General features: G+C 41.4%; 1 protein-coding gene across 9 annotated transcripts in view; it reads left to right on the plus strand.

Annotated features, from left to right (window-relative positions):
• The window catches only part of NEDD4L (NEDD4 like E3 ubiquitin protein ligase), a 363402-nt gene that overhangs the window by 291194 nt on the left and 45460 nt on the right, over nt 1–26748 (plus strand). For all 9 annotated transcript variants that reach the window (XM_054537491.2, XM_024235708.3, XM_054537492.2 and 6 more), the window contains 7 exon segments: nt 1503–1679; nt 4601–4675; nt 11881–12012; nt 12521–12640; nt 13747–13944; nt 20369–20446; nt 21823–21877. In XM_054537491.2, coding sequence (XP_054393466.1) covers nt 1503–1679; nt 4601–4675; nt 11881–12012; nt 12521–12640; nt 13747–13944; nt 20369–20446; nt 21823–21877 — 835 coding nt within the window.

Here is a 26748-nt window from a genome sequence, read left to right on the forward strand (position 1 = left end):
TACAGTGACGCAGGGAATTAATTACCATCTGAATATTAATTTGAAAGTGCCTATAAAAGCCGTATTTGACAAGTATATGTGGCTCTATATTATAGAAATGGGAATAACATTATTTTTATTTTTATTTTTATTTTTTTGAAGACAGTGTCTTGCTCTGTCACCCAGGCTAGAGTGCAGTGGTGCAATCTCGGCTCACTGCAACCTCCGCCTCCTGGGTTCAAGCAATTCTTCTGTCTCAGCCTCCTGAGTAGCTGGGATTACAGGCACGCATCACCACACCCGGCTAATTTTTGTATTTTTAGTAGAAATGGAATTTCACCATGTTGGCTAGGATGGTCTCAATCTCCTGACCTCATGATCCGCCTGCTGCCTCAGCCTCCTAAAGTGCTGGGATTATAGGTGCACGCCATCACAACGGCTAATTTTTTTTTTTTTTTTTTTTGTATTTTTAGTAGAGACGGGTTTCACCATGTTGGCCAGGCTGGTCTTGAACTCCTGACCTCATGATCCACCTGCCTTGGCCTCCCAATGTGCTTAGATTACAGGCGTGAGCCACTGTGTCCAGCCCACATTATTTTTCAGTATGAAAATCTTAAGATATTTTTACTTTGTAATTTATTTTTCACTGGGGTCTAACAATGTCTCATTAAATGACAACTTGTTTTTATCATAATTGAGCTATTGAATGAGCCCTGTAACTTGTTTGGGTATCATATGCATATTTTTATTGAGTCACTTTGACACTTGGAAGAGATTTATTACCATGAAAATATAAATTTAGGTGAATAGAAATGTGTAATTTTCCCTTTAAATAGTTATGGTATGTTACTTAAAACGTTATGAATTAAACAACAAATTAGCCATAATCTTCCATGCTATCTTACCAGCTCTGTTTACGTACTAAAAATCCATTCTTCTTAGACATTGTGTTAGGAAGATCATTCAGAATGCAGTGATTCGACTTGGAAAAGCAAAAGTAATGATTCCGTAACACATTCACTCTAAGTTATTTTATACCATTGTTTAATTACAGCGTATAGCTCCTATGCTGCTCTCACGGTGAATCCTCAGTGGTTAAAAGTAAAAGAAAATCCATGACAATTGTTTATAAACTCCAGAGAAGTGTGTGTATGTGTTTGTTTTTTTGCCCACACATACAGTAACAAGTGCTGGAAATCAGTCACTGTTCAGAGAGGCAGTGTTATAAAGTGGTTAAGAGCACAGCCTCTGTCTGGAACCAGGCCTCTTTGATTCACATCATGGCCCTACCACTTGCTAGATGTTACCTTGGGCAAGTTATTCTCTGTGCCTCAGTTTCCTCATCTGTTAATTGGGGGAGTTATCTTCCTCGTGATTATTGTGAAGGTTGTGTGCCTCATGAGAAGCGCTTAGTAGGTGTTAATTATAGTTATCACTGTGCTATTGTCGTTACATGGTTTCGTTGGGGAGCTGGGTGGATCCCTACTTCCTAGTGTTTACCCCAGTGTCTCCTTCTCTGAAAGCCTTGGGAGACCATTTCAGAGGAAGTGAATATCGCTGGAGACTCTCTGGGTCTGGCTCTGCCCCCACCACCAGCCTCCCCAGGATCTCGGACCAGCCCTCAGGAGCTGTCAGAGGAACTGAGCAGAAGGCTTCAGATCACTCCAGACTCCAATGGGGAGCAGTTCAGCTCTTTGATTGTAAGTAGTGGCCTTGTTTGAAAGAAAAGCTGAGCAATGTTTCATTGTTTTTTGTTGCTTTAGGAGAATCTCTTATGTAAATAGTGACCAATGGTCTTCCAGCTCCCAGCTAACTCTGACATTTTCCAAAGTTCCTCCTTCCCTAGGAGAAGCAGGACTATACTAAAATTAGCCCAAGCAGGTGAGAATCTTTCTTGATTTGGAAGGCAGCTTTGCTCACCCCTATACCACTCACACTTCCTTGGTTTATAAAGAACTCAAAGAAGTAAAACTCCATGATGTCTGTAATTATTAGCTTTAACCTTGTAGAATTCCATTCCCAGCCAAAAGGCTCATGAAAATAGTACCTTTATCACAAAGGTAGTATTTCACAGCAACAATTAAAAGCCATCAGGCCTGATCAGTCCTCTTAAGTCATATTCTGCAGGATTTATCATTCTCATTTCACTGATAAGGGCACAATGCTTAAGTGGCTCATCGAAGACAAGGTTTGAATGGGAGATAGACGACGTCTCCTAAGTCCCAGAGTATGAACCCTTGAGAAATGTTGTGAAATTGTGACACTGTCATCAAGGTAGCATTTTAACTTCGGCTCTCAACCATCAGAAACATACTTTCTAGAAGCTTCAGATGGGCCCAATGGCTGAGCCCAATGGAATCAGTCACAAAGACTTCCATGTTTGACAATACAAAACTGTGCAGAAATAACTTATAGAAAATCCCTGCTTGTGCATAGAATTAAGAGCAAATGAAGTCTCAGTGTTTCTCAAGAAACTGAACTTAAAAATGTACAATAGTAAATGATGGTAGTCACTCCACTGAAAATGGCATCCTAAAAAAAATAGTCATTACTATGAGCATAACAAACATAAATGATAGCACCGCATACAATGTAAAAGCAAGTAAGTACTCACAAAATTGTTACTTTTTGGTTATGGTGTTTTAATTTTAAAAGACACTATAGGCCTCTATTACATGAGTTGCATTTATAATTAGTTAATGTGATTTCACATTGAAATTCTGTGACTTTTTCAAAAAGAGATGTGTTGCCAAGATGAAAATGTAGTACTAAATGGACAGGATAAAAGAAATTGCATATATATGGGATATTTGAACTGATAAAACTGTTGTTATAGAAACAACATAAACAATGAAGCCTTGAATTTAAAACCTATAAAACCAAGGAGGTACCACAGAATCCACGGCAGTAACACACCTTTAGTAAACCAAATAAACATCGTAATTTTCTTCAGCATTAATCATAAGTTAGCAATTCTAGTTCTTTGAATGGGGAGCTCCTGCATTTAATTATTCTAGATGTGTGAAATATCCTTAAGACCCAAATACAATATTGTATTATTTTCACATCGTGTTCACTGTTAAATGAGAGTCAAATAGGATATTTGCTTATCAGGATTACCCTGTATTCAAGGACAAGAACATGAGCTTTGGCTGGGCGCGGTGGCTCATGCTTGTAATCCCAGCACTTTGAGAGGCTGAAGCAGGTGGATCACCTGAGGTCAGGAGTTCAAGACCAGCCTGACCAGCATGGTGAAACCCCATCTCTACTAAAACTGCAAAATTTAGCCGGGTGTGGTGGGGTGCACTTGTAGTTCCAGCTACTTAGGAGGCCGAGGCGCAAAAATTTCTTGAACCCAGGAGGCGGAGGTTGCTGTGAGCCGAGATCACGCCACTGCACTCCAGCCTGAGCAACAGAGTGACACTTTTATTAAAGACTGATTCTTTCACAGTAACCAATGTGGGAAGATGTGAATTGTCCCCCATCCCTACCACAGAGTCTTCTTTTACCATTTACTTATCACAAAATATTAAAAATGAGTAAATACTAGAAACTGATACCATGGATAAACTTGCGGATAAGGAGACTCTGGCTTCTGTGTGTGACCTGCTGCTAATCTTCATTCATGTCAGTTAGGCTCCATTTAGCCACATAGACTAATACAAACAAGTGAGAGGAATATTAGACACTACACACTACATCTTTTTTTTTTTTTTTTTTTGAGCTTGATCTCACTATTTTTAATCATTCCTGTCTTTACTACTTGAAGTCCACTTAGAAGCTAAAATTGGCTGAGCACGGAGGCTCACACCTGTAATCCCAGTACTTTGGGAGGCTGAGGTGGGTGAATAACCTGAGGTCAGGAGGTCGAGACCAGCCTGACCAATATGGTGAAACCCCATCTCTACTAAAAATACAAAAAAATAGCCAGGTGTGGTGGTGGGGCTTGTAGTCCCAGCTACTCGGGAGGCTGAGACAGAATCGCTGGAACCTGGGAGGCAGAGGTTGCAGTGAGCTGAGATCACACCACTGCACTCCAGCCTGGGCAATAGAACAAAACTCCATCTCAAAAAAAAAAAAAAGCAGCAGCAGCAGCAGCTAAAATTATAAATACCAGATCTTTCAGAAGTAGGCCAGGATGATGTCTGACCTCCTCTGAATATAGGATGCAACTGACTCTTTTTCAATTGTAATAATAAATATTGGGTAGCCACATATCACTGTTTCTTCCTCTTTTTTCCTCTATTCACATCACATTAAAATTTACCCTGAGGGTGCATCTTAAAGCAAACTACAAGACTGCTAGCTTCTTTCTGTTTGTAAAGCAGCATTAGAGTGTTGCAGAGTCCTGTTGAGTCTCCTTTCTGAAAGTTTTGGTCTCCTCTTATTTTTGGCACTAATTCTAAGTACCAATCAAAATTCCAGTCTGCTTAACTGAGAATTAAAGTGGAAGATGACTTTTTCAAGGATGACTGTCCTTGCTCTGAAAAGATGTTTCATTTAATTACCTTCTAATATCGAAGAGCGGTGAATATGGTTGAGTGATATATTTGTTAAACCAATGAAAGTTGCTTTTAAGAATATATTTCTTGATGCTTCCTGTCTTTTCCTCTCCTTCCAGCAAAGAGAACCCTCCTCAAGGTTGAGGTCATGCAGTGTCACCGACGCAGTTGCAGAACAGGGCCATCTACCACCGGTAACCCATGCTAATTTCCAGTCATCAGTTGACTTTTTGGGCTTTCATTTACAATCATCTGGGCTGCTGCAAAAAGAGTTTTTCCTGTGTAAATTTATTTACCATATAAATGAGATGTTTTTAAATTTCCTGGCAAATTGCCCTAGGAAAGTGGATTTCCAATACAGAGACTTGTTACTGCCACCCGTCTCTAAAATGCTGGAACCTTCATTGCTTTAGTTTTTCACCCAAATTTATACCAATTTTGATTTGCTCACTTAAACTTCTTGGTACATTAGTTAGTAATTCCTTTTACTTTATTGAGTTACTATAGATTTGCTCCAGTGATCTGTACTTTGAAAACACATCGAGTCCCTTTAACCAGGAAGAACTCTTCTGGGCGACCATCCACATGTTCCTTTCCCTTCCTAATGACCCACAGAGCCTCTGTGCCTTCTCTTTAAAGGCAGCTCTGCTCACCAGGAATTGGCTATAATTCTTTCCAACTCTCTCATCATTTTAATAGCTATCAGCAAATGTAGAAGTGTAGGGGATTTTGTAACATCTGATGTATGTAAAAAGAAATATTCAAGTTGGAAGGCAGACTAGAACTGCCTTGAGAGATGTTTGATGTACACATTAAAAATAAGAAATTTTACATACATTTGTTTCTTCTTTTGGAGGTGAAAATATGTGGTTTTAATGTGTTCAATTTGATATTTTACCTTGACAGTTTTTGTCTGTTGCTACAAAACCTTGATCATTTTTAAGACTAATAATGTATTATGTATGAATTTGAAGGGGGGAAAAGTACATTTAAGGTTTTTGAAATCACAGTGTCTTCCCTCTCATGTATGTTTTTTCTTGACTTCAAAGGATATTTTGGCCTAGGTTTTAATTTTTTATGTTTGAGAAAAAATTAATGAGTATACTAGTCAAGGAAGCAGTCAAAATAATAGAGTCATTTGTGACTTACTGGAGAGACTTAATAATAAGCTTGATAAGAGCGTCTTTTCTGGGATGGTTTCAGTACAGGGCCCCCAAAAACAAAACAATCAACTGAGATGGACTGGTAGGATCCTTCTCAACCTCATGATCTGTGATTTTCCTTGAACGAATGGCACTTTCTCTCCTTTTCAAAATCAATGTAATTTTATTTCCCAAAGAACTCACTCTCCTGGAAACTGGTGATTCCTCCCTCTTTCTTTGTACTTTCTGATGCTGTAAACTCACTGATCACCAGTGGCCTCTTGAGTTTTGAGTGTTTGCAGATTTCAGAATCTGCTAATTATTTGACAATGACAGGCAAAACCCGACCAGCTTTCCATTTTTCTCTAAGGCAGCTCACTCTTTTGAGGTTGTCATTGTTTACCCAGGTCAAGGATAAGCCACTTCGGGTGGCATAGGGGTCACGCTTCCTTTGTGCTACTGGTCATCAGCGACTGCTGGCTTTGTCTGGACAGGGTGGGTTTCAGGGATTCTGATCTCATGTCACCTGCCTTACAGTGCTGCCACAGCAGTGGTCCCTGATTCAGACAGCAGTGGGTCATCCCCTAAGTGCATTTCACTGATGTAAATTATCATTCACAGCCCAGTGCCCCAGCTGGGAGAGCGCGTTCATCAACTGTCACGGGTGGTGAGGAACCAACGGTAATGATCCACTTTATCAGACATCAATGGCAAGAGGCTGTGGGGCAGTTTTAATATTTCGTGTAGTGGTGAATATACGCTCTTTTTAAAAATAAGATTAGCTCCTTTGTGCTACAGAGCTGCACACGTTTCTTATTTTGAGCTTCTCATTTGGGGATTGTTTAAAGGTACTGGGTAAAATAGAATGATTTTTTTAGTCCCACATAATTTTAATAGGAATACTATCAGGCTTCGGTTAAGTGCATTTAACTTGACCATTGACCATTTAGAAGATATTTTTGACTTTTAGTGTTTGTACTCCTGATAAGTTTTTCCGTTTCATTAGAATGCTTGTTAAAATAATTTGGTTGGAAGATCATCAGAGAAGCCATAGGAATTGCATGAGACTGTGTGTGTGATTCCTGGGTGTGCCCAGGGCTGTTCTCTTTTCTGTATCTCCCCTACCACATTTTTAACAGGAGGTTAGACTTCTCTTGTCCCCAGAATGCACCAGTGACCCTTTCTCTGCCACCAGGGGCTCTCCTCACACAATGAACAAGTTTCCATCATTCCAAGGGAGCATAATTAGGATATATAAGTGATCTAGAAAAATTGATGTTTCTCTAAGCCAACCATTCTTATTTAAATTAACCATTATTAAATTCTAATAATTTAATTAAATAATTAAATTATTTAATTTAAATAATTTAAAAATTTAAATTATTAAAATAATTTAAAATTATTTTAAATAATTTATGGTATTCCTGTTTGTGGGTGACTTTGATTTGTATTTTAATTGCCTGTTTTCTACTTGATCCCTAAAATTAGGCTAGCTTATAGTTTATACTTCGCACTACAATAGCTGTTTAAAGAATTTCCTGGCCGGGCACGGTGGCTCACGCCTGTAATCCCAGCACTTTGGGAGGCTGAGGCAGGTGGATCACGAGGTCAGGAGATCGAGACCATCCTGGCTAACACAGTGAAACTCCATCTCTACTAAAAATACAAAAAATTAGCTGGGCGTGGTGGTGAGCGCCTGTAGTCCCAGCTACTCGGGAGGCTGAGGCAGGAGAATGGCGTGAACCCGGGAGGCAGAGCTTGTGGTGAGCCGAGATCTTGCCACTGCACTCCAGCCTGGGCGACAGAGCAAGACTCTGTCTCAAAAAAAAAAAATTTCCTTACTGTTTCACCTGTGTTGTATTTTGCTGTAACTGCTCATTACTTGTGGATAACTTTACGTATACAGTTGCTGATTTTCTAAAAGATGTTGGTGACTTCAATTTAATGCTCAGCATTGTACAGAGGAAAATCAAACTGGCAACAATCAGCCCCAGAACACTCAGCTCAGGTTAAGGTATTGAGCTACAGTGGTTTACATGAGTCATGTGTTGAGTGAGGCAGCCTCCAGTAGGATTCCAGAAATTCTACATGAACTATTTCCCACTGTGCACTTGTAATTTCTGTGGGAGTAGTGGAGCTTCGAGGGGGACAAGATCATTTTATTTTAGTAGAATTCAGTGCTGATGAACATCATCTGTATATCACCTATTTTTGTGTTTTGTTGGCCTTGCAACCTGCATGTAGCTTTGGAGTGTTGTGATAACTGATGTAGTAAATGAAGTAGGAATGGAATCATTGCAGTACCAGGCTCCATGGCAAGGGTCACCTGGCAGGACAAGGTGACCCCTCAGAATGAGATCCCGGGTGGCATGTTAGACTGCCCTTTTCTTGCCTTCTTGCCTGCACTCTCCCTTCCCTGTCACGGAGTTTCAGCACGGGTTGGGTTTTTGCTTTCCACAGGCTTGGCAATATTCATTCCTAAGTGTTTCATCTACTCTGGTAGAGTAGATAGATCTCCCTACCTAGTTAGGTTTGAAAGGATCACATCTGTTTCTCTTCTACTGTATCCTGCATGTTTCTCTTCCACATCGTTTGTCATGAATGCCCTTGACTTCCTGTCTTGCAATTCTGTCTCCCCACCCCATGTTTCCCTCTTTGGCATCCCCTCTGTTCCTCTGCACGTCACTCACACTGAAGTATATTGTCCTGGGCTGGAGCCATCGTGGGATTATATCATCTCACTGCCCCTGTGCTCTCACAGACATACGGCTGTGTACACATAGGTACACATTGTGCCACTTTATTTTATTTTTTTAAAATGGGATGTCATATATACATTACTCAGCAACTTGATTTTTTTTTTAACTTATGGTCATTCTTCTGGGACATGTTAATAATTACATAATATTCAGTGATGTGAAGGCACTACAATGTTAATTTCCCAACATTCAAGGACTCTGCTCCCCCTACCCCGCCCTTTCAACTCCATACGCTGTGCTGAAGTAACCGTCCTGGTATAGCTTTCTTTCTATGATAGTGCTTTCATTCCTGTAGTCTAATAAACAGGCCCTGATTCTCAGCCAAGAAACCACAGCCCTTTGATTTATGGCAAATAAACACACAGTGGTGTCACTTTCTGGCAGACTAAGCCAGGGCCCTCCCCATGAGAAACAAGGAGAAGGATAACACAGTCCTTTCGGTCTTTGTTGTATATATTCTAAAAATACACGAGGCCACCAGTACTGGGTTGGTGCAAGTCTTGGCAAATCTGTGATGGTCAGCGTCGAAGTGGTTATTTTTAAAAGCATATTGAAACTTCTGCAGTTTACAATTGTGTTCTTTATTTTAATGAAAGAAACAGAGCCACTAGGAAGTTCTAGCTAATGGCTTTTGGGCATCACAAAGCAGTAGTGTATTCAGTCTACGAAGAAAAGCTGTGAAATATTAAACTAAGTCGCAGTTTCTGACTGTTTTGATTACTTTTTTGTTAAGCTAGCGTGGAACATGCTCACAAGCATAGAACAGCAGAAGGCTGGTTTTGGCTTCATGGTGGGCCCTTCCATGGCCTGTCTGTAGAAGCTGAGTCCTGCCCCCTCAACTAGCCATGCAGGGTGGGAGGCAGTGTGAGTTACAAATGGAATCATCAGCACAGGTTGTTCTATGTGGTCATTTGGAGAGAACACTGTAAAGAAACATTTCCAAATTGCCCTCTCACATAAATGTAACTAAATTACAGGTTGCCAGTTCAGTTCTCAATAGAAGAGAGAATGAGCATTTTAATCAAATTCAGTGTTCTGTACTACACTCCTAATTTTCCCCAAACTGATTAGTGCTGTTCACTGTGGCTGTATGAAAGTAACCTGTATGGCCGGGTGCAGTGGCTCACACCGGTAATCCCAGCACTTTGGGAGGCTGAAGCGGGTGGATCAACTGAAGTCAGCAGTTCAAGACCAGCCTGACCAACATGGTGAAACCCTGCCTCTACTAAAAATACAAAAATTAGCTGGGCATAGTGGCGCATGCCTATAATCCCAGCTACTCAGGAGGCTGAGGCAGGAGAATCGCTTGAACATGGGAGGCGGAGGTTGGTGTGAGCCAAGATTGCGCCACTGTGCTCCAGCCTGGGCGAAAAGGAAAAAACAAAGTAACCTGGTTGCTAGAATTCATACAGCTTTAGGATTCAGTTCTGAAATGATCTATGACACATCCATGTGCTTTCAGTTTATCAGTTGCCTCCTAAATGTCCTTTCCAGAGATTCAGTAACTGCAAAAATATCCTTAAGGTTTCCAGAGCTGAGTATTCCAGGGGCGGGGCCGGGGGGAGGGGGGAGTTATGGGAAGGAAGGGGCCTGGGAGAGGGGGAAGTGGATCACCAGAACGGCTGAAGGGGAGGGCTCTGGGCAGAGGGACCTGAGAATGTAACACATTCCATTTAGTGTTTCATTGATTGTATAAACAATAGTAGGTCAAAACTTGAAAGCACATACTTTGCCAGAGATACTAATTGACCAGGAACTTAGGTTCCAACTTAGCTCAGCAGGGGAGTCCACTGAAGTGCCCGGATCCACGTAGCTCTTTGTGTTGGCATCACTGCTAGAGGAGGAGGGGAGGAAGGAGCTTCACTCAGGCTGCGTGCTGATTCATCGATGTTTAATATTCATGAAAGGATTAAGTCAGTGTTGATGTTTCTTCTGCTCCTGCTGAGTTTCCACACCTGGATCCAGAATGCTCTATGATCTGAGTCTTTGTGTCTTTATAAACTATCTTTAGGGAGCTTTAGGACTTTATCTCGGGAAATATTAAGGAAATGGTTGCTGCATTTTTAGCAGAAAGTTTTCTTACACATAATCTAAAATCAGCTGCTTCATGATCTTACCCAGGTGATCTTTCTCTGAATTGTGCTTTTAAGCTTGTGAGGTTAACATATTGCTTCTCTGTGGATGGGGTTTCCAAATTACCCGGCAGCATCCTTATTGGTGCTTTCTCTAATTTAAGATCCTGGAGTCCACCAAGGAACTCCAAGTGACCATCTTCACCAAGACACATTGTTGGTAGTGCAGGGAAAAGGTGGCATAAGCACAGGAAGAAGTTGGGTTCAGAGGAAATTTGTATCCTCAGCCTAATAGCAAGAAAACGACACCTGCTAAAATATCTGGAGGGACAGGAGCAGATCCTGGCTAGAGAAGGGAGTACTCTAAAAGAAGCAGCTTCCTTTTGTAACACATGAGAGGTTATTCCTAAGGCATGGGCTCCTATACTGTTAGATTCTCCTAGGAGCCGTGGTATAGCTGTGGTCGGCTTCTGGTTTCTGAGCTTTACCCCACTTAGAGCTCTTTCACAGGCACAGATACTACATGCATCGCCTATGCATTCAAGCCCTCCTGGGACAGCCCTGATCTCCAGCATCTGTCCCAGTGCCTCCGTACATCATCAACACATCCTTGTTTTTCAGTGTTTCTCCATCCACATTGCATTTCTTAGACTGCTTCTCAGAGATCTTCTTGTGATCAAATGTGGACTGTCTAAATACAGTCACTCTACGCTGGACAGGTCTCTAAACCCAAAAACTGCTGAGCTGTGTTCGCCTTCAAAGAAACACACTCCTATCAGCGGACTTGGGTGCACACAGCCTCGGGTGTGAGGCTGGGTGCTGGGAGACTTCCTGAGCTGAGGCACACAGATGTCCTGGGTGGTCCTCCAGATTATATGCTACTGCGTGACCGTCAGTATCCTAGAGAAGGGGCTGTGTTGGGATTTTAATATTTTGCCCCAAAAGCTACAGTGTAAGGGTCCTAAGCTGATGGAGGAATTTAGGACTAAGCTAGAAGAGCACCCCATGGGAGCTACATCGAGGAGAAACTCAGAGCATCCCTCTCAAACACAGTGACACTGGACAGTTTGAGATACCTTTAAGCTCTACCTGGTTTGGCAGTGGAATTTAGTAGCTGGAATAGATGATAATGTTTTTCCCTTTACCTATGATCACCTTAGCAGCAACTCTTTACGTTTAAGACTACGGGGTCTTAGAACAAAGTTCTGTAAGAATTTGGACTCTGCAACTGTATGGGGTTCATTTCACAGTAGATTTGAAGCTATTGGAAATCTATTGCTATTTTCCAGACACTTGTGTTTTTTGTATAAATAGAACTAATTAACTTTGTCTAGAGAAAATAATTATCTGGGTGTACCTTACTTTATTAAACTGATCAGAAAACAAATGCAAGGTATTAAATAATAATGATTTCTTGCACAAACAGCCATCAGTGGCCTATGTACATACCACGCCGGGTCTGCCTTCAGGCTGGGAAGAAAGAAAAGATGCTAAGGGGCGCACATACTATGTCAATCATAACAATCGAACCACAACTTGGACTCGACCTATCATGCAGGTACGAAGATCACCATCCAACTTAAAACCGCAAGCCATAGAAGCCGAAATGTACATGACCGACCTCCTTTCCTGGTGTTTATGTATTGTTCTGAAAGACCCATATTTGTAAAAGCTTTCTCACAAAGAAAATGCATTACTTTAAATACAATAATAGCCTAAGGAAGAATTTGCTTTTCAAATCAGTTTATCACTGAATATATTTTTAAAATGTGACGTGAAAGATATTTTCAAAGTAAGAGCCTATTGCAGTGTGTAGCTTCTTCCCTGCCTGGCCCCCACTCTAATCCGAGGCTAGTTTTTATGCTGGGCTAGTGATTCATTTTTATTTCCCTTGAATGTGTTTCCTCATCCTTTCCCCCATCATTATGTTTAATTATTTCCTCCATGCTTTAAATAGGCCAGACCTCTTATTATTGCTGTTTGCGTTGTTGTTTGGGTTCGCGCTCCTAATCACACACACAGGGAGATCCTCCTATGAAGCTAACTTGTTTTTGCCTCCAAAATAGCTTGCAGAAGATGGTGCATCCGGATCAGCCACAAACAGTAACAACCATCTAATCGAGCCTCAGATCCGCCGGCCTCGTAGCCTCAGCTCGCCAACAGTAACTTTATCTGCCCCGCTGGAGGTGAGATGGCTACCTCATCTAACTGGACTCACTCTGTCCTGTGACTCCCATTCTTTCTTCTCTCTTAACTCTGCCTTCAGTTTCGCAGCCACCTCCTCTCTCTGATCAGTCATTGTGTTGGTGGTGAAGGGTGTTCTTGTGCAGCCTTTCTACCTGCTTCTCTGTCTTGCCCAGTTAACATTCCTGGACTCTCACCTGATTCTCATTCTCATTTGGCTAAGGCCGTGGTGACTTGTGCTGGACGTGGGCACTCTCTTTTCAGGACTTCCACCATTCTTGTTGTGTTTCGCTTCTTTTTGCCTGTTACCTCATTAGAATTGCATAATCCCTCTTTCAAATACCAAGTGCTGATATTGAGTTTTTAAACATAGCTATTGCTTTGATCATTTGTTTTTCTTTCGACTGTAGGGTCTTTCATTCTATGGGCATACATGTTTCTGATGCATATTTGCATCTCTGCATCATGGCTGGGCATCTGCTTGTGCTCTCTGTCATGTTTGTATTGTTTTGGTGCCATCCTTTAACATCACAAATGTCAGAGTTAGAGAAGCCAAAGAGCAAATGTTTGAGGTCCTAAGCTTGACTGTGTCTTAGAGACAGCTGTGGGCTTCTCCACGCCCTGGGTCCAGATGCTGATAAGTGGGAATGGATGCTGTCTCTTCCACACTCTGATATGAATGTCATGGGTAACAACTGTGAGATTCCAGATCGTTGTCTTTATTGATGTAGCTTTTTTCTTTTTTGTGCTCTAAAACTTGCCGATCTGTTCTTCATTAGACTGTGAGCTCATTAAGAGCAAGGGCACGTTTTTTTCCACTCTGTAAAATCTCCATCCATAACGCTTAGTACAGAACAGTATTTTTGGTACATACTGAGTAGCTACCAAAGGATGGTGGTTATAAATACTTCATATTGTTGTGTGTTTATCCAACAGAGAAAATGTAAAGTTAGATTGATTTAAAAGTAAATGAATGACAGAAAACAGGTTTTGGGGATCTCCCCTCTTGTCCATCTCCAAAGAGAAGCCTTCTACAGTACCCAGGTACATTTTGGCACATTGGAATCGCACATGCTAAAGAGTTCTAATCCTCATTGTTATTCCTTAGGGTGCCAAGGACTCACCCGTACGTCGGGCTGTGAAAGACACCCTTTCCAACCCACAGTCCCCACAGCCATCACCTTACAACTCCCCCAAACCACAACACAAAGTCACACAGAGCTTCTTGCCACCCGGCTGGGAAATGAGGATAGCGCCAAACGGCCGGCCCTTCTTCATTGATCATAACACAAAGACTACAACCTGGGTAAGGCTGCTGCTTTTATTTGGCTCCGTTTTCATCATGAAGTCTGGCATTAATTCCTTGATTTCCTTACTCAGTGTTTGTAGTTCTTGCAGAGGAATTGGATTGACTGTAAAGGGTGTCTCCAGAGGGTCTCTTCAGTCTGCATCTGGCCCCTGCACAAATGGGCGGGTGGGAGTGGGTGGGCGCAGGCTGGTAGCTGTCTTTGGTATTGGTGCTGGGACTGCCTTTTCTCCTGGGAAGCTCTAGTTTAGACAGTTCACCATGCTGGATGGAAAGCTACTGCTCTGTGCTGTTAAGATTTTGTTAATTGATCCCGTCTCACAAAGTAATCTCACTAGGAGTTATAATCATTTTCAAATAATTTTTTCTTTTGTCAGTTTCTTTTAGCACTTTCATTGGCATTACCCACCTTCTTTTGATTTGTCACTTTAGTTTTTACTGTTCACATCAGATCAGTATTCACACGTCTGAGGTACATTTTCATGCCCTTGATCATGGGGTAGGGGATGTACTGAGTGACTTTGGTTGTAAATCTGATAGCTCCTTTTTGTGATCATTTTGTCAAATTGATTTTTCTTACCATGCAACTCTTTCATGTACTCCTGAATTGTACCCAAGAAAGAATCTGTACATTGTATTATCTTGAGCAAAATGAGATTAATCAAAGGCGAATATGCATATCTTTGTATTTCTCTGTCAGTTCTTTATTTCTTTAGCTGAATCGGTGGTTTTTTCAGTGTAGTATATGGTTCTTTTAAAAGTCAGCTGGTATTTTTCTGCTGTATAATCTCTATACCTGTAATTAAACTGAAATTGGTTCCCTTATTTCTGGCTATTTTTGATGCTGCAGATGGTTTTTCTTCCTGTTATGTCCCCATCGAATTGTCTAGCTAGAGTTAACTCAGAGTTTAACTTGGTCCTACTATGATCTGTGCTACTTGCTCAAAACTGATGTTATGGGACTGCTGGTTGAGTTTTGTCATTGGCCCTAGCTGTTTGGTCTTGGACCAACAATAAACATATACCATTAATTCTGATTCTAGTGGTGGACATTAAGTGTGTCCATTTGATAGACCAGCAGCCTTATATTCAAGAACAAGCCCTGCTCAAGGGGATTTGGGCTGTCATTTTATGCCTTGCCCATTGTGTGGTATCAGTTCAGTCCAGCAGGTCTAGAGGGTGTGCTCCTAGAATCCTTTGAACCGTGGGACATTGTGTCTTCAAGGGCATTCTTGGCATTTGGGTCAGGGACATTTGTCCCTTCAGTTGCAGACCATTTAACAAACTTGGCTCCTGCCACCAGGTGCTAATGGTCACCATTACCCCCACCCCAACGTAGTGACGACCAGAAATGCCCTACAGATTTCAAAACAGCCCTAAGTGAGAAACACTCTAAGAGCTCTTTCTATTTTGAAGTAAGGGAATGGCCTGCCAAGAGAATTTCTCATTTAGATCTGGTAACATTCATTTGGTAAACTGATAACTGCTTCTAAGGCATATAATACCATGTAGGTTTGACTCCCCTACTAGTCTGAAGATAATGTTACAGATTTGCAGGCAAGCCAAGAGTAAGAGACAGGCAGCTCGTTGGAAAATATAGTAATGGAGTTCTTTTTTTAATGTCTTTTTCCTTATTACCATGGAACCCCTGGCTGTCCTGCCAGTGTTCTCATTTACTATAGCACTGCTGTAATTTCAAGTCCTTAGCCAGAAACAGGCTCTAGAAATAAGGGCTAACGAATATAAAAGTAGATGGATTAGCATAAGGAGCCACTGTGGCTTGCCAACATAAGCTATGATTTTAGTAATTTCAACTAGCTTGGTAATCAAATCTCCTAACCTTTTCACAGCCTTTCAAGCCACAACAGCAGTGTAATTGCAGCTGGGCAGATTGTATTTTAAATTAAACAGCACTGGCTTTATTTATTGCTTGCAACATTGCTGAATGAAACCCATTTTTAATTTCCAGTTGTCCCTTTTTACCCAGATACTTGTTATTGACTAATTTCCTGATTTAAAATTATAATCTGTTAGAACAACATTTTGTTGCTGCTGCTAGTGTGGGAAATCCTCAAGGTAACAACTGGAAATTCCACAAGTTACTCCCCTTCTTAGGCAAATTCAGATGTGCTGACACAGCTGCGTTATGGCTTCTAAACAAAGGCCTAGGCAGGATTCTCCCTGCGGAAGACACACTCTAAATTGCCTGTTCATTTTGACAAAAGATGAAGAGCCGGAGGGAAGCGTGAAAATAATTTGCAGCTTAAAAATCTGTTTTGAGTTGGTTTTAGGGTTTGCTTTGTTTTTTATTTTTGAAAGAGGAAGAGAACAAATGAGAGAACAGCATAGCTATTCTTAGATTTGAGCATTAGAATAGAAAAAGGAAAAAGAAACTGGTAGGACAGGTTGAAAGTGATGAAAATAACACTCCTTCCCCCATCAGCCTGGGCACTGTTGATTCTTACACCAACCAGAAGCCTGAAAAGTATCGGGACATTTCCCCTCTATACATTGAGAAATTTAAAAATTTATTGAAATATATCATGAAACATGACCTTTTACACACACACAGATATTGAAGGCAGTATGCCATCAGTATTTGGATAAAGTTTGGCCTCATTCTCTTTTTTTTATTATTTTTTTTTATTTTTGAGACGGAGTCTCACTCTTGCCCAGGCTGGAGTGTAACAGCGCAATCTCAGCTCACTGCAACCTCTGTCTCCTGGGTTCAAGCGATTCTCTTGCCTCAGCCTCCTGAGTAGCTGGGATTACAGGTACACGCCACCACACCAGCTAATTTTTGTTTTTTTTTTTTTTTTTTTTTAGTACAGACGGGGTTTCACCATGTTGGCCAGGCTGGTCTCGAACTCCTGACCTCAAGTGATCCTGCCGCCTCGGCCTCCCAAAGTGCTGGGATTATGGGCATGAGACACCCTGCCGGGCCAAGTTTAGCCTCATTCAAACAAACAAACAAAGATTGGCTTTGTTCCCTACCTGGGTCAGGCCTTTCAGGGAATGCATGCCGGAGACCAGGGGCTTGGGAGGGATGTACCAAGGAGGGATGTTCCATCCTCAGCAGCTCAGAACACATGTATACGGGTTGAGTATCCCTAGTTTAAAGATTCAAAATCCAAAATGATCCAAAGTCTGAAACCTTGTGAGCACTGACATGACACTCAAGCAATAAATGCTTATTGGAGCATTTCAGATTCTCAGATTAGGGATGCTGAACCAGTAAGTATAACTGCAAATATTTTGAAATTCAAAGCTCTTCTGTCCCAAGCATTATGGGTGAGGGATGCTCAACGCATATTAGTGTATTTGTGCCTTTCACAGGATGAAGCATGGGCTTATTTTTGTAGCAAGGAAGATTACACCCTAGTTAAGTTGCAGGTTTGTTTTCCATCCAAGTTCAAACTAATGAAACTTATTACTCTAGGCGTGGTTGCTGGTCTCTTCCAGGATGGAAAAGATAAAGAAAAAAAGGCACATTTTTTAAAATCCCTGTGTTTTATGTATTTTGAATTAGGAAAGCCCTTTTTAAAAAGGTACTGCTCTTTGCATCCTGTTTAAAAACACTTTGAACTTGATGGAGGGAAGCAATTTTATATTACACATGAAAGAGTTCCCGTATGAAACTGAAGAAAGGAAGAAACAGCCAAGCACACTTTATGCATTGGATCATTTATTTTCATCGCATCAGAGACCTCATTAGTATTCCACTTTGTCATCAGTTCTGAAGTTGTCCATAGCTAATAGAGAGCCTTGACCGCCACTTCACGTGCCCTGGCAACTAAGGAGAGATGCCTGCCTCCTTGAGTGGCTTGGTGGGAGTCAGGGTTCGGGGGTGACCACTAGCCTTAGCCCTCAGAGCTGATTCATGGAAGCTGCTGCCATTATTTTTATTATTTTTGATAAAATAATATTATAAGCCTCAAGGCCTCTGGCCCTCACAGTCTATGAAGTCTAGGTTTCCATGCAAGGCCACTTTAGCAGACCTTTGAAATTCGGTTGACTTTATACTTCATGCTCTTCCCCTCACTGCCCCCCTGACACTTTTCTCTAATTTCAGCTTCTTTTTGCCCACCCCCACCCCCCCTCCTCCCCACCTTTAAATCACCAGGCTTTTACCAATAGGGCTGATTGTCTTTCACAGTAGCCTACATGTGATTCCAAGGTCAGGCTGGCCTTGTGTGTGGCATTCAGAAGCCCTGCCCTCTTTCATGTAATAGTAGTCCTCAGCTTTCTCTAAACCTGGCATGGTCATAGGCTAGGTGGAAGCCCAAGGGTCCCCCGCTGGTTGTGGCGTTACCTGGTCCAGATCAGAGTTAGCATTGAGTGGGTAGCTTTTGAGAAATTCAGTGCTTTCAGTTTTTCCTGTCTGTAGTTAACCAGTCACAAATGTTTACCAGATTATCAGTTTCTTGGACCTTCTCAATCCTAAATCAGCTTAGCATATTTCTTTATGTTCTGTGTATGTCAGTGTACTGCAGAATACTGGATTATTTTGTGCCTCTGCTTAGCCTTTTAAAAAAATATATTGGGTTCAGGGTCAGTATGCATCACAAACTGCTAACAGGATTTCTTTTTTCATTTAAAAGTTCGCCTAGCTAGCAAGAAGCAAAGGTTGATTTTTGTTGTTCGTGGTCTTTTTTGATTCTTGCCAGTTCCCAAGATCTATGATTATGATTCAGTGATACTATGACTTACACAGTTGACTTGGGAAGCAGAAAAATCTAGTAATTTGGCAGCAGCAAAGGCCCTATTGTAAAATTGAATGAAGCTGATATCAAATGTCTTCACAGTTTACTTTTTTTAATCTTAAGCTTATTTGGTTGATAGTGTGTTTTTTTGAGTGTAAAGATATGGATTCTCCTTTTTATGTTTTTGGAGGCAAGACTCACTGCGTCACCCAGGCTGGAGTACAATGGCACAATCACAGTTTACGGCTCACTGCAGCATCGACCTCCTTGGCTCAGGTGATCCTCCCACCTCAGCCTTTCAGGTAGCTAAGGCAGGCATGCACCACCACACTCAGCTAACTTTTTGTGTTTTTTGCAGAGATATGGTTTTGCTTTGTTGCCCAGGATGGTCTTGAACTCCTGGGCTCAAGCAGTCCTCCCGCCTTGGCCTCCCAAAGTGCTGAGATTACAAGTGTGAGCCACCGCATCTGGCCTTACACTGCATTTCTTTTTCTTTTTCTTTTTTTTCTTTTTTTTTTTTTTTTTTTTTTTTTTGAGATGGAGTCTCACTCTGTTGCCCAGCCTGGAGTTCAGTGGCACAATCTCGGCTCACTGCAACCTCTACCTTCCAGGTTCAAGCAATTGTCCTACCTCAGCCTCCCGAGTAGCTGGAACTACAGGCACACACCACACCCGGGTAATTTTTGTATTTTTAGTAGGAACGGAGTTTCACCATGTTGGCCAGGCTGGTCTCAAACTCCTGACCTCCTCAGCCTCCCAAAGTGCTGGGATTACAGGCATGAGCCATCGTGCCGGGCCTACACTGCATTTTAACTGGGTCTACATAAGTGAGAGTCAGCTCCTGGACTCTGGGTCATAATCTTTGGGCAACTTCTTGTTCTCTCTGAAACTCCATTTCCTCATCTAAAGAAACAGACCATGTGCCCAACCTCCTACCAAGGGTCTGTTGCAAGATCTTACATCTGACCATGCCTCGTAAATCATGCAGCCTGACCCAGGATGTCACAGTACATATTTCTCTTTTGTTGATTCTCTGTGGTATCTTACGAAGCTTATGCTTTAAGAAAAGAATTTTGTAAACTTTTAAATATTAAGACATAAATGAGAACTTAATCTGCAGAACTTGGTCAAGAATCTCAGCAAAGTCGTATCATAACTTTGTGAGTTTGCCTGATGAAGGCGACTCTCCCTGGAGTAGCCATGTGACTTCACAGACCAGATTCACATTCTCTGCTGAGTTCAGAAGGAGTGGAGGGGAACACAAGTATTGGAGGCGGGTATGGCAGGGAGGCCTATTCCCTAATGTGTTAGGCTGGCTACCCTCACCAGGAGCTCGGGACCCATGGAGAGATTTCGAAACCATTGTCCCCACTCCCTCTTTGTGCCACATTCACTGGCACCTTCCATTCTGGTTTCCCTAGTAACATCACTGCTGGGACTCTCTTCCCCTTCCCCTTCTCAAGGTTTCAGGGAAATGGTTAACCTTTCATGTAAATATTCTTACTCTCCTCTTTCTACCAAGCACAAGAAGGAAGAGTACAGTCTGTCTGGAGAGACAGTCAGCCAGGCTTCCTGTACAAAGCAGAGATGGGACCCATCTAACGCTCCAGGCATGGACAGCCTGGTTGCCTTGAAACAAACAGCTCAAGAAGAAAAGCACCCAGTAACTGCACACAGATACTTCCACTTAGCATCTACTGTCTTTTACATTTTTCTTGCAGGAAGATCCACGTTTGAAATTTCCAGTACATATGCGGTCAAAGACATCTTTAAACCCCAATGACCTTGGCCCCCTTCCTGTGAGTACACTGGAGACACATGGAATGGTCTGAATATGTGTGTTCCTTTGTCCACTCAATGTTGATGGAGAGGCCCTGTGGACCTTCTCTGTCTCCAGGCTTTGTGGATCTCATTGGTTTGTGTTTCTTAACAGAATTGGGTGTTTAGCTGAATTGTAATCGTACATTATAGTTCATATGATATCCAGTACTTATGAAAGAGGTTTCTGAATTGGTAGCTTCTAGCAGAAGATAGACCTTGTACACAGGATGTTCAAGAGACATTCTCTGCAGGTGACAGTTTAAGTGGCACTCATTTATTTTGTAACTTAGCAACCACTGAGTTCCAGTCATATTGCTGATTAAGTCATCAGAACAAAAATAATGAAAATAGTATGGGAGAAGAAGGTCTAATTAATCATAGAAAGTTTCTATAAGTCATTTAACTTGCAGATTTTTAAAGTTTTTTTCTCCCTTGTTGGTGACGGCTCAGTAGGAGTTGAGCTATATACTTAAAATTGGATTTTGAATGAAACCTTCGCATACATCCTCCTCAACAACTCACTCTCAGTTTGAAAAAGCCGTAGGGGGTGACAGGGCAGTGGTTGGACTCCAAGGCTATTTTTAAATGGGAATTTTTGTTGTTGTTTTCCAAGTGTAAGAACCTTTTTGTTGCCTGGTATATTAGGGCAACATTTGAGGCTGCAAAGGTTAAGGCTCAATCATTATTCATTAGGTTATACAGGTATCGCACAACAAATCTGTTTGGTTCCTGGGTTCAAATAGAAAGAACCAGAGAGTGAGTTTAGAAAACAAAAGAAAGCATTTTTTTCTGAATCTGTTGGATTCCTGAGGTTCAGATAGCAAATATGGATAGTTCAGATAATGAGGGCATACCAGCTTTATCTTGACAAAATTCTCCAAATCTGTTTAGTTCCTGAGCTTGACTAGCAAAAGTTCGTGGCAGATAATACCAATATTAGATCATCAACTGCCTGGACAACACAAATACAGTTAACCATGTCTAACATTTTTATATTAACCCCCTCTTCCTTTCCTTTAGTACTCAGTATTTATTTAATTAAATGGTACTCAACTTCAAATTCCACTGTTCCATGGAATGCTCCAGTTTCCCTTTGAAGCTTTTGAGCTAGCAGCCCATTTCCGGTTCCTCATACAGTCAGCGCATCTGAGACCTGAGCATGTGATAAAGCGTGTTGCTAGACAGTGTCAAGAGTTAACTTGAAATGTTCATATTTAGTTCACGCTCAATGCATAAATGTACCCTAGCAGAAAAGAGTACAAAGGTGTCCTATAGTTTTTAAATGTTGCCTTTGATTTTGGAACTCCTAGCTAATGTTTATATTTTCTCTCTCCCTTCCTTCCCCGGATACTAGCCTGGCTGGGAAGAAAGAATTCACTTGGATGGCCGAACGTTTTATATTGATCATAGTAAGTAGGCGCTGTTATGGACACACAGGTGTTGTGGGTTAGAGGGAAGGAGTAATTCAAACATCATAGTGAAAGCTTTGTCATTTTACTCTTCATCTAGGCAGCCAGGTGTTATGTGGAGAAAATGATACCAGAGAATCAGTGCCTTCATACGGTACTGTGCATTCACCCCAAGTTTGCTTAAAGTAGCCCATCAAACTTTCACCCAATCTGATCTTGTGACTTATTAACGTGTTTTTTTTTTTAATTTTTAAACCACATTTTGATTGTTGATCCCTTGACTTTTGCACATTTAATAAATACACTCTGGTAATAGAAAATAAGATTAGAAATGATAATTTAGTCAAAAATCTGTGAACAGTGCTTGAAGCAGCATGTAAGTTTTTTAGACACTGCCTTCAAGGGTCCTATGGCAGGATGCCCGCTCTGACCTTATTTTCTATTCACGGCATGTTGCACCCACAACACTAATATATATGTATTTTCTGGAATTTGTAGTATATTTGCTATAGACATTTGCTCCAGCACCTATGAATAAATGTGTGGTTTCTCGTTCCAACTAAAAGTTCAACTAATAAAAGTTTGCTTTTTAGCCAGTGGGATTTTTTTTTCTCATTCTTTTTGGAGGTGCCATGTTCTTCATGGAATCATATTTCTATGTCCCTTAAATTTTCTGAAAAAGTATATTGAAAAGAAGCCTTCAAATAGATGTAAAGTTTCAACCATGAGTGCAATTTGGTAGTATCTTGGTCTTTGCTTTCATTTGGTTCATGAACAGAAAGTCCCACCAGGTTTCCCTGGCTTCACAATTTCATAACTAAACAAAAGCATGTTGATGAGCCACCTGCTGAGAAGTCTGGCCACAAGTAATCCTCACACGTGTAGGACTGGTCACTATCTTATAGGCATAGTATGTTTTTCAGATGTTACTAGGAGGCAGAGACATTGTGAACAGAATTTCACTTTCAGGCCCTGGGGGTTGAGGGCTTATTATAAATGGAATTAAGCAGTTTACAATTCAACTGAAAGTAGAAGTCCTAGGTATATTTAGAAGGGTGGGCTACCCTTTGTTTAAACCAGATATTTCAAGGTGCAGAGACTTAGTTTTTGTCTTTTATCAAAAAATGGGCAGATTTGCCAACTGTCCAGAATTTCATAGTAAGCATAAAGTATTTTTCCTGCTTTCATGTATGTGTGTACCCTACTTTTTTCCTTATATACTATTTATTTATTATTTTACTCTTAAGAGAATTTACTAAAATGAGAGAGGCCACCCCTCTTTTTCCCATGAAAAACAAAATAATAGTTTCCGGCTTGGTGCAGTGGCTTATGCCTGTAATCCCAGCACTTTGGGAGGCCGAGGTGGGAGGATCAGTTGAGTTCAGGAGTTCGGGATTAGCCTGGCCAATGTGATGAAACCCCGTCTCTACTAAAAATACAAGTAAAAACTAGCTGGGTGTGGTGGCGTGCACCTGCAATCCCAGCTACTCGGATGGCTGAGGCAGGAGAATCACTTGAATCTGGGAGGTGGAGGTTGCAGTGAGACAAGATCATACCACTGCATTCCAGCCTGGGCGACAGAGGAGACTGTCTCAAAAAAAAAGAAAAGTTTCCTTTATAGTATTTTTTATACATCACAATCCCAGTTTTAAGACAGGTGTGAATAATACTGATCATTTTACTAAAACAGGTCTTTACTGGTAACACATCTTGGTCTGTGACACATGGAGAGCATTGCACACAATATTGTGACGGTTTTCTGGCTGGAGATGTGATGCTTAGGTCAACCTAAAAAGAGTGTTGTGAATGTGTTTAGTATACTACAAGGAGCCAAAAACAGAAAAACACAATTACAAAGGACTGTCCTAGCGTGCGTTAAAATAGTAAAAATCACCGACTATTTCACTTGTGGTGTCATAGACCTAGTATAATATATAGCAGATGCTTGATACATGGTGACTTGAAATCAGGTTCATGGAGGATCAGCGGTGAAGCTCTTAGGAAGTTGTTGTGCTTGATCAGAAAGTGAAGTGAACTCACTTGAGGAGCAGTAAGTGCCCCCCCTCCGGCCCCCCACCCCCACCGGCCTGAGGCCAGCCCAACTCCGGCTTACTGGAAGGTGGAAGAAGGTAACTACCTGCTAGATGCCTGGGCTTTTCCATACTCCTGATCAGTTCTGCAGTTACTCCAGCGCTCTGCCCAAACATTTCCTCATTTCACTTGACTAGAACAGCACCCCCGAGGCTCCATTATACTCTCTACAGAGCTTGATGCAACTAAGCTGTGCCAATATGATATTTGTGGCCATTGACTTGGAGATTAAGATTTATTTTGCCTTTGCACAACCATATTGAAAGATTCTGTTAAAGAGATATGGCATAAATTAAGTGACCAAAAACCATTTAAGAAAAGGATTTGTTTACGAGTGCCTCCTTAGCTGTTCATGCTACGTTTCTACCATCTCTCCATAATTCATCAAGGTTTACTCAATGGAAAGCTGTAGAGCAGTACACGTCAATGAAACAGTTCAAGTCATTTGCCTTTCCACAAAATTCAGTCTGTGAAAACTGCAGAATACCTATCTTTTGAAGAGGCTTCATCAGGCTGACACATACATTCCAAATGGGTTGAATTACCTGGAAGATAACATTTAGGAATGTCCTTTCCATCAGAATAAAGCCTCTTTTTCTAAACAATCTTCTAGCAAAACTCAGCATCTGATTTTGCTGTCATAATGCCTACAGGACAGGAACCAGGTTATGCCTGCGTATGCCACAATGCTGTGAATGCTGTCATCTTGTAAATTGCTTAGAGTCATCTTGTCTTCCAGCATACCTGGCACGTGGGTCCACATAGAATTACAGATGAGATGACGAGATGCACTTGTCTTTTCAATAATTAATTATTTCTGGTTTGTAAGTTTTTCCTGAGAAGTTAGACATTTTCAGGATTAACAATACTCAGCCATCTTAAAGATTTAATTTCAAAAGCAACGAATAATCGAGACTAACCTCTTTAGACTCCTTGATTCCTTTGGTTGCTGTCTATGGAATGGCTCCTGGCTCTTGGGCCTGGGGTGGGAGGTTAAAGGAAGGTCTTAAACCGAATCTCTACATCTTGTAGGAATGATGTCATTCTTCTTAAAGACCAGACAGGCCCAGCAGCTGAGTAATTGGCCACAGGTATCCTATCTACAACATTAGAAGAGAAAATTGAATTCCAGTGATTTTGTAAAGTCCTATTTTAGTCTTTCCTGTCAACAGTCTTACTAGACCTGTTCATCGTGGCTAAACTGAGTTTCTTATCCTTCCACTTCCTTCTTGTCCTTTTATTTGAAATATATCTCAAAGAGGAAAAGCAAGTTTAAACTCCAAAGTTCTTTAAAAAAAAAAAAAAAAAAGGATAACTGGCTACCCCATATTTTCATACATTGACCATACTTCACTGAAGAATTCTTTATCATAACCATGTAGAAACTTGTGTTGTTCCAAAAGCTTAGGCTCTTTTTAAAGGGACTTTGTTTTCACCATCAGCTTCATTCAGTCATTAAAAAGATAATGCACTAAGTTCCTGTTACCTGCTGGGACTGGTCTTAAGTGGTAGAGAGGTGGTTGCAAAGATGAATAACACACAGTCCCTGTCCCTGGGGAGGTTAGGTCCAATGGGAAGTAGCAGGGGATATTTCAGGTGTTAGAGGAGTGAATCAGTTGTTACACAGAAACAGAAGAGGCAAGGACTGCATCTGCTTGGGAGGTGGTTGGGCACAGGGATGGGGCCCTGAGGGAATGGGTCACTTTTTAGATGGATGACAAGCACTGGGTAGAATTGAGGCAGGCAAAGCCCCAGGAAGAGTGATCCTAGGATGCGTGGAGGTGTGTGAATATGTGCAGATGCTGCCACGTTCCGAGAAACGCAGCATTGCTCCAAACAGCTAGTGTGCCGCAGGGGCGCACAGGCCAAGCCAAAGGGTATCTGCCAGGTGTGGGGACTCGGGCTCAAGCCACAGGCAGTGGGGAGCTCCCAGGGGATTTCCCAGAGGGGAGGGATGGGGTCGAAATCGTTCTTTAGAGAGATCCTTTTGGCAGAGCTGTAGAAGATGTCTTGAACCGGGGTTAGGGGGTGAGACAATTCCCAGTGATGCCCAGAGAACAGTTCAGGGAAAAAAAAATGAGCCCTCTAGCAAGAAGCTTATCAGGGTTAGAGAGGGTTGGTCCGGGACCACCAGAGTGACACGGCTAGGTTCCTGACTGGGACAGTGAGTGGATTGTGATACTGCACATTGGAATGCAAGGTCACGTTACCAGTTTTGGTCTTGGGTGATCAGAGGTTTGGTTTTGGTAGAGTTAAGCTGAAGTAGTTATGGGAAACCCAGATGCAGATGTCCAGGATGGAGCTTGAAGTTCAGGTCTGGTCTGAGGACTTGCGAATCCCCATGAGTCAGGAGTTGTTCATTTATTTTCTGCTTTGATGACAATATCCATTGATATGGTTATAATCCAAGTTGGTGTTTTAAGGCACAGTTTTTACTCAGCTGTATTCTGTTTCCTTTATTTGGTTTTCTTTTCTCTTGTTTTCCATCACAATAGCAACTTTTACTTTCCAAAGTCTTCTGTGAAAGGTAAGGGATCCAAAAATGCCTTTTGCTTCCATCAAGATTCTCTCAAACAGTTGAGATTTTTCATGTAAATTTTCTGCCAGCATGAAAACAAAAGGTTCTAGAATCATCACTTGCTTTGGTAGCTTTTTTTTTTTTTTTTTTTAGCTTTTCCTCTGCTTTTATTAAAATAATAATAAGACTTTTTAAAATTCCTGATATGGTCATTAAAACAGAATTCACTAATTATTCTTATCAGCTCACTTACAGTATATAC

The sequence above is a fragment of the Pongo abelii genome, chromosome 17 (genome assembly GCF_028885655.2).
Source record: "Pongo abelii isolate AG06213 chromosome 17, NHGRI_mPonAbe1-v2.0_pri, whole genome shotgun sequence".
NCBI lineage: Eukaryota > Metazoa > Chordata > Mammalia > Primates > Hominidae > Pongo > Pongo abelii.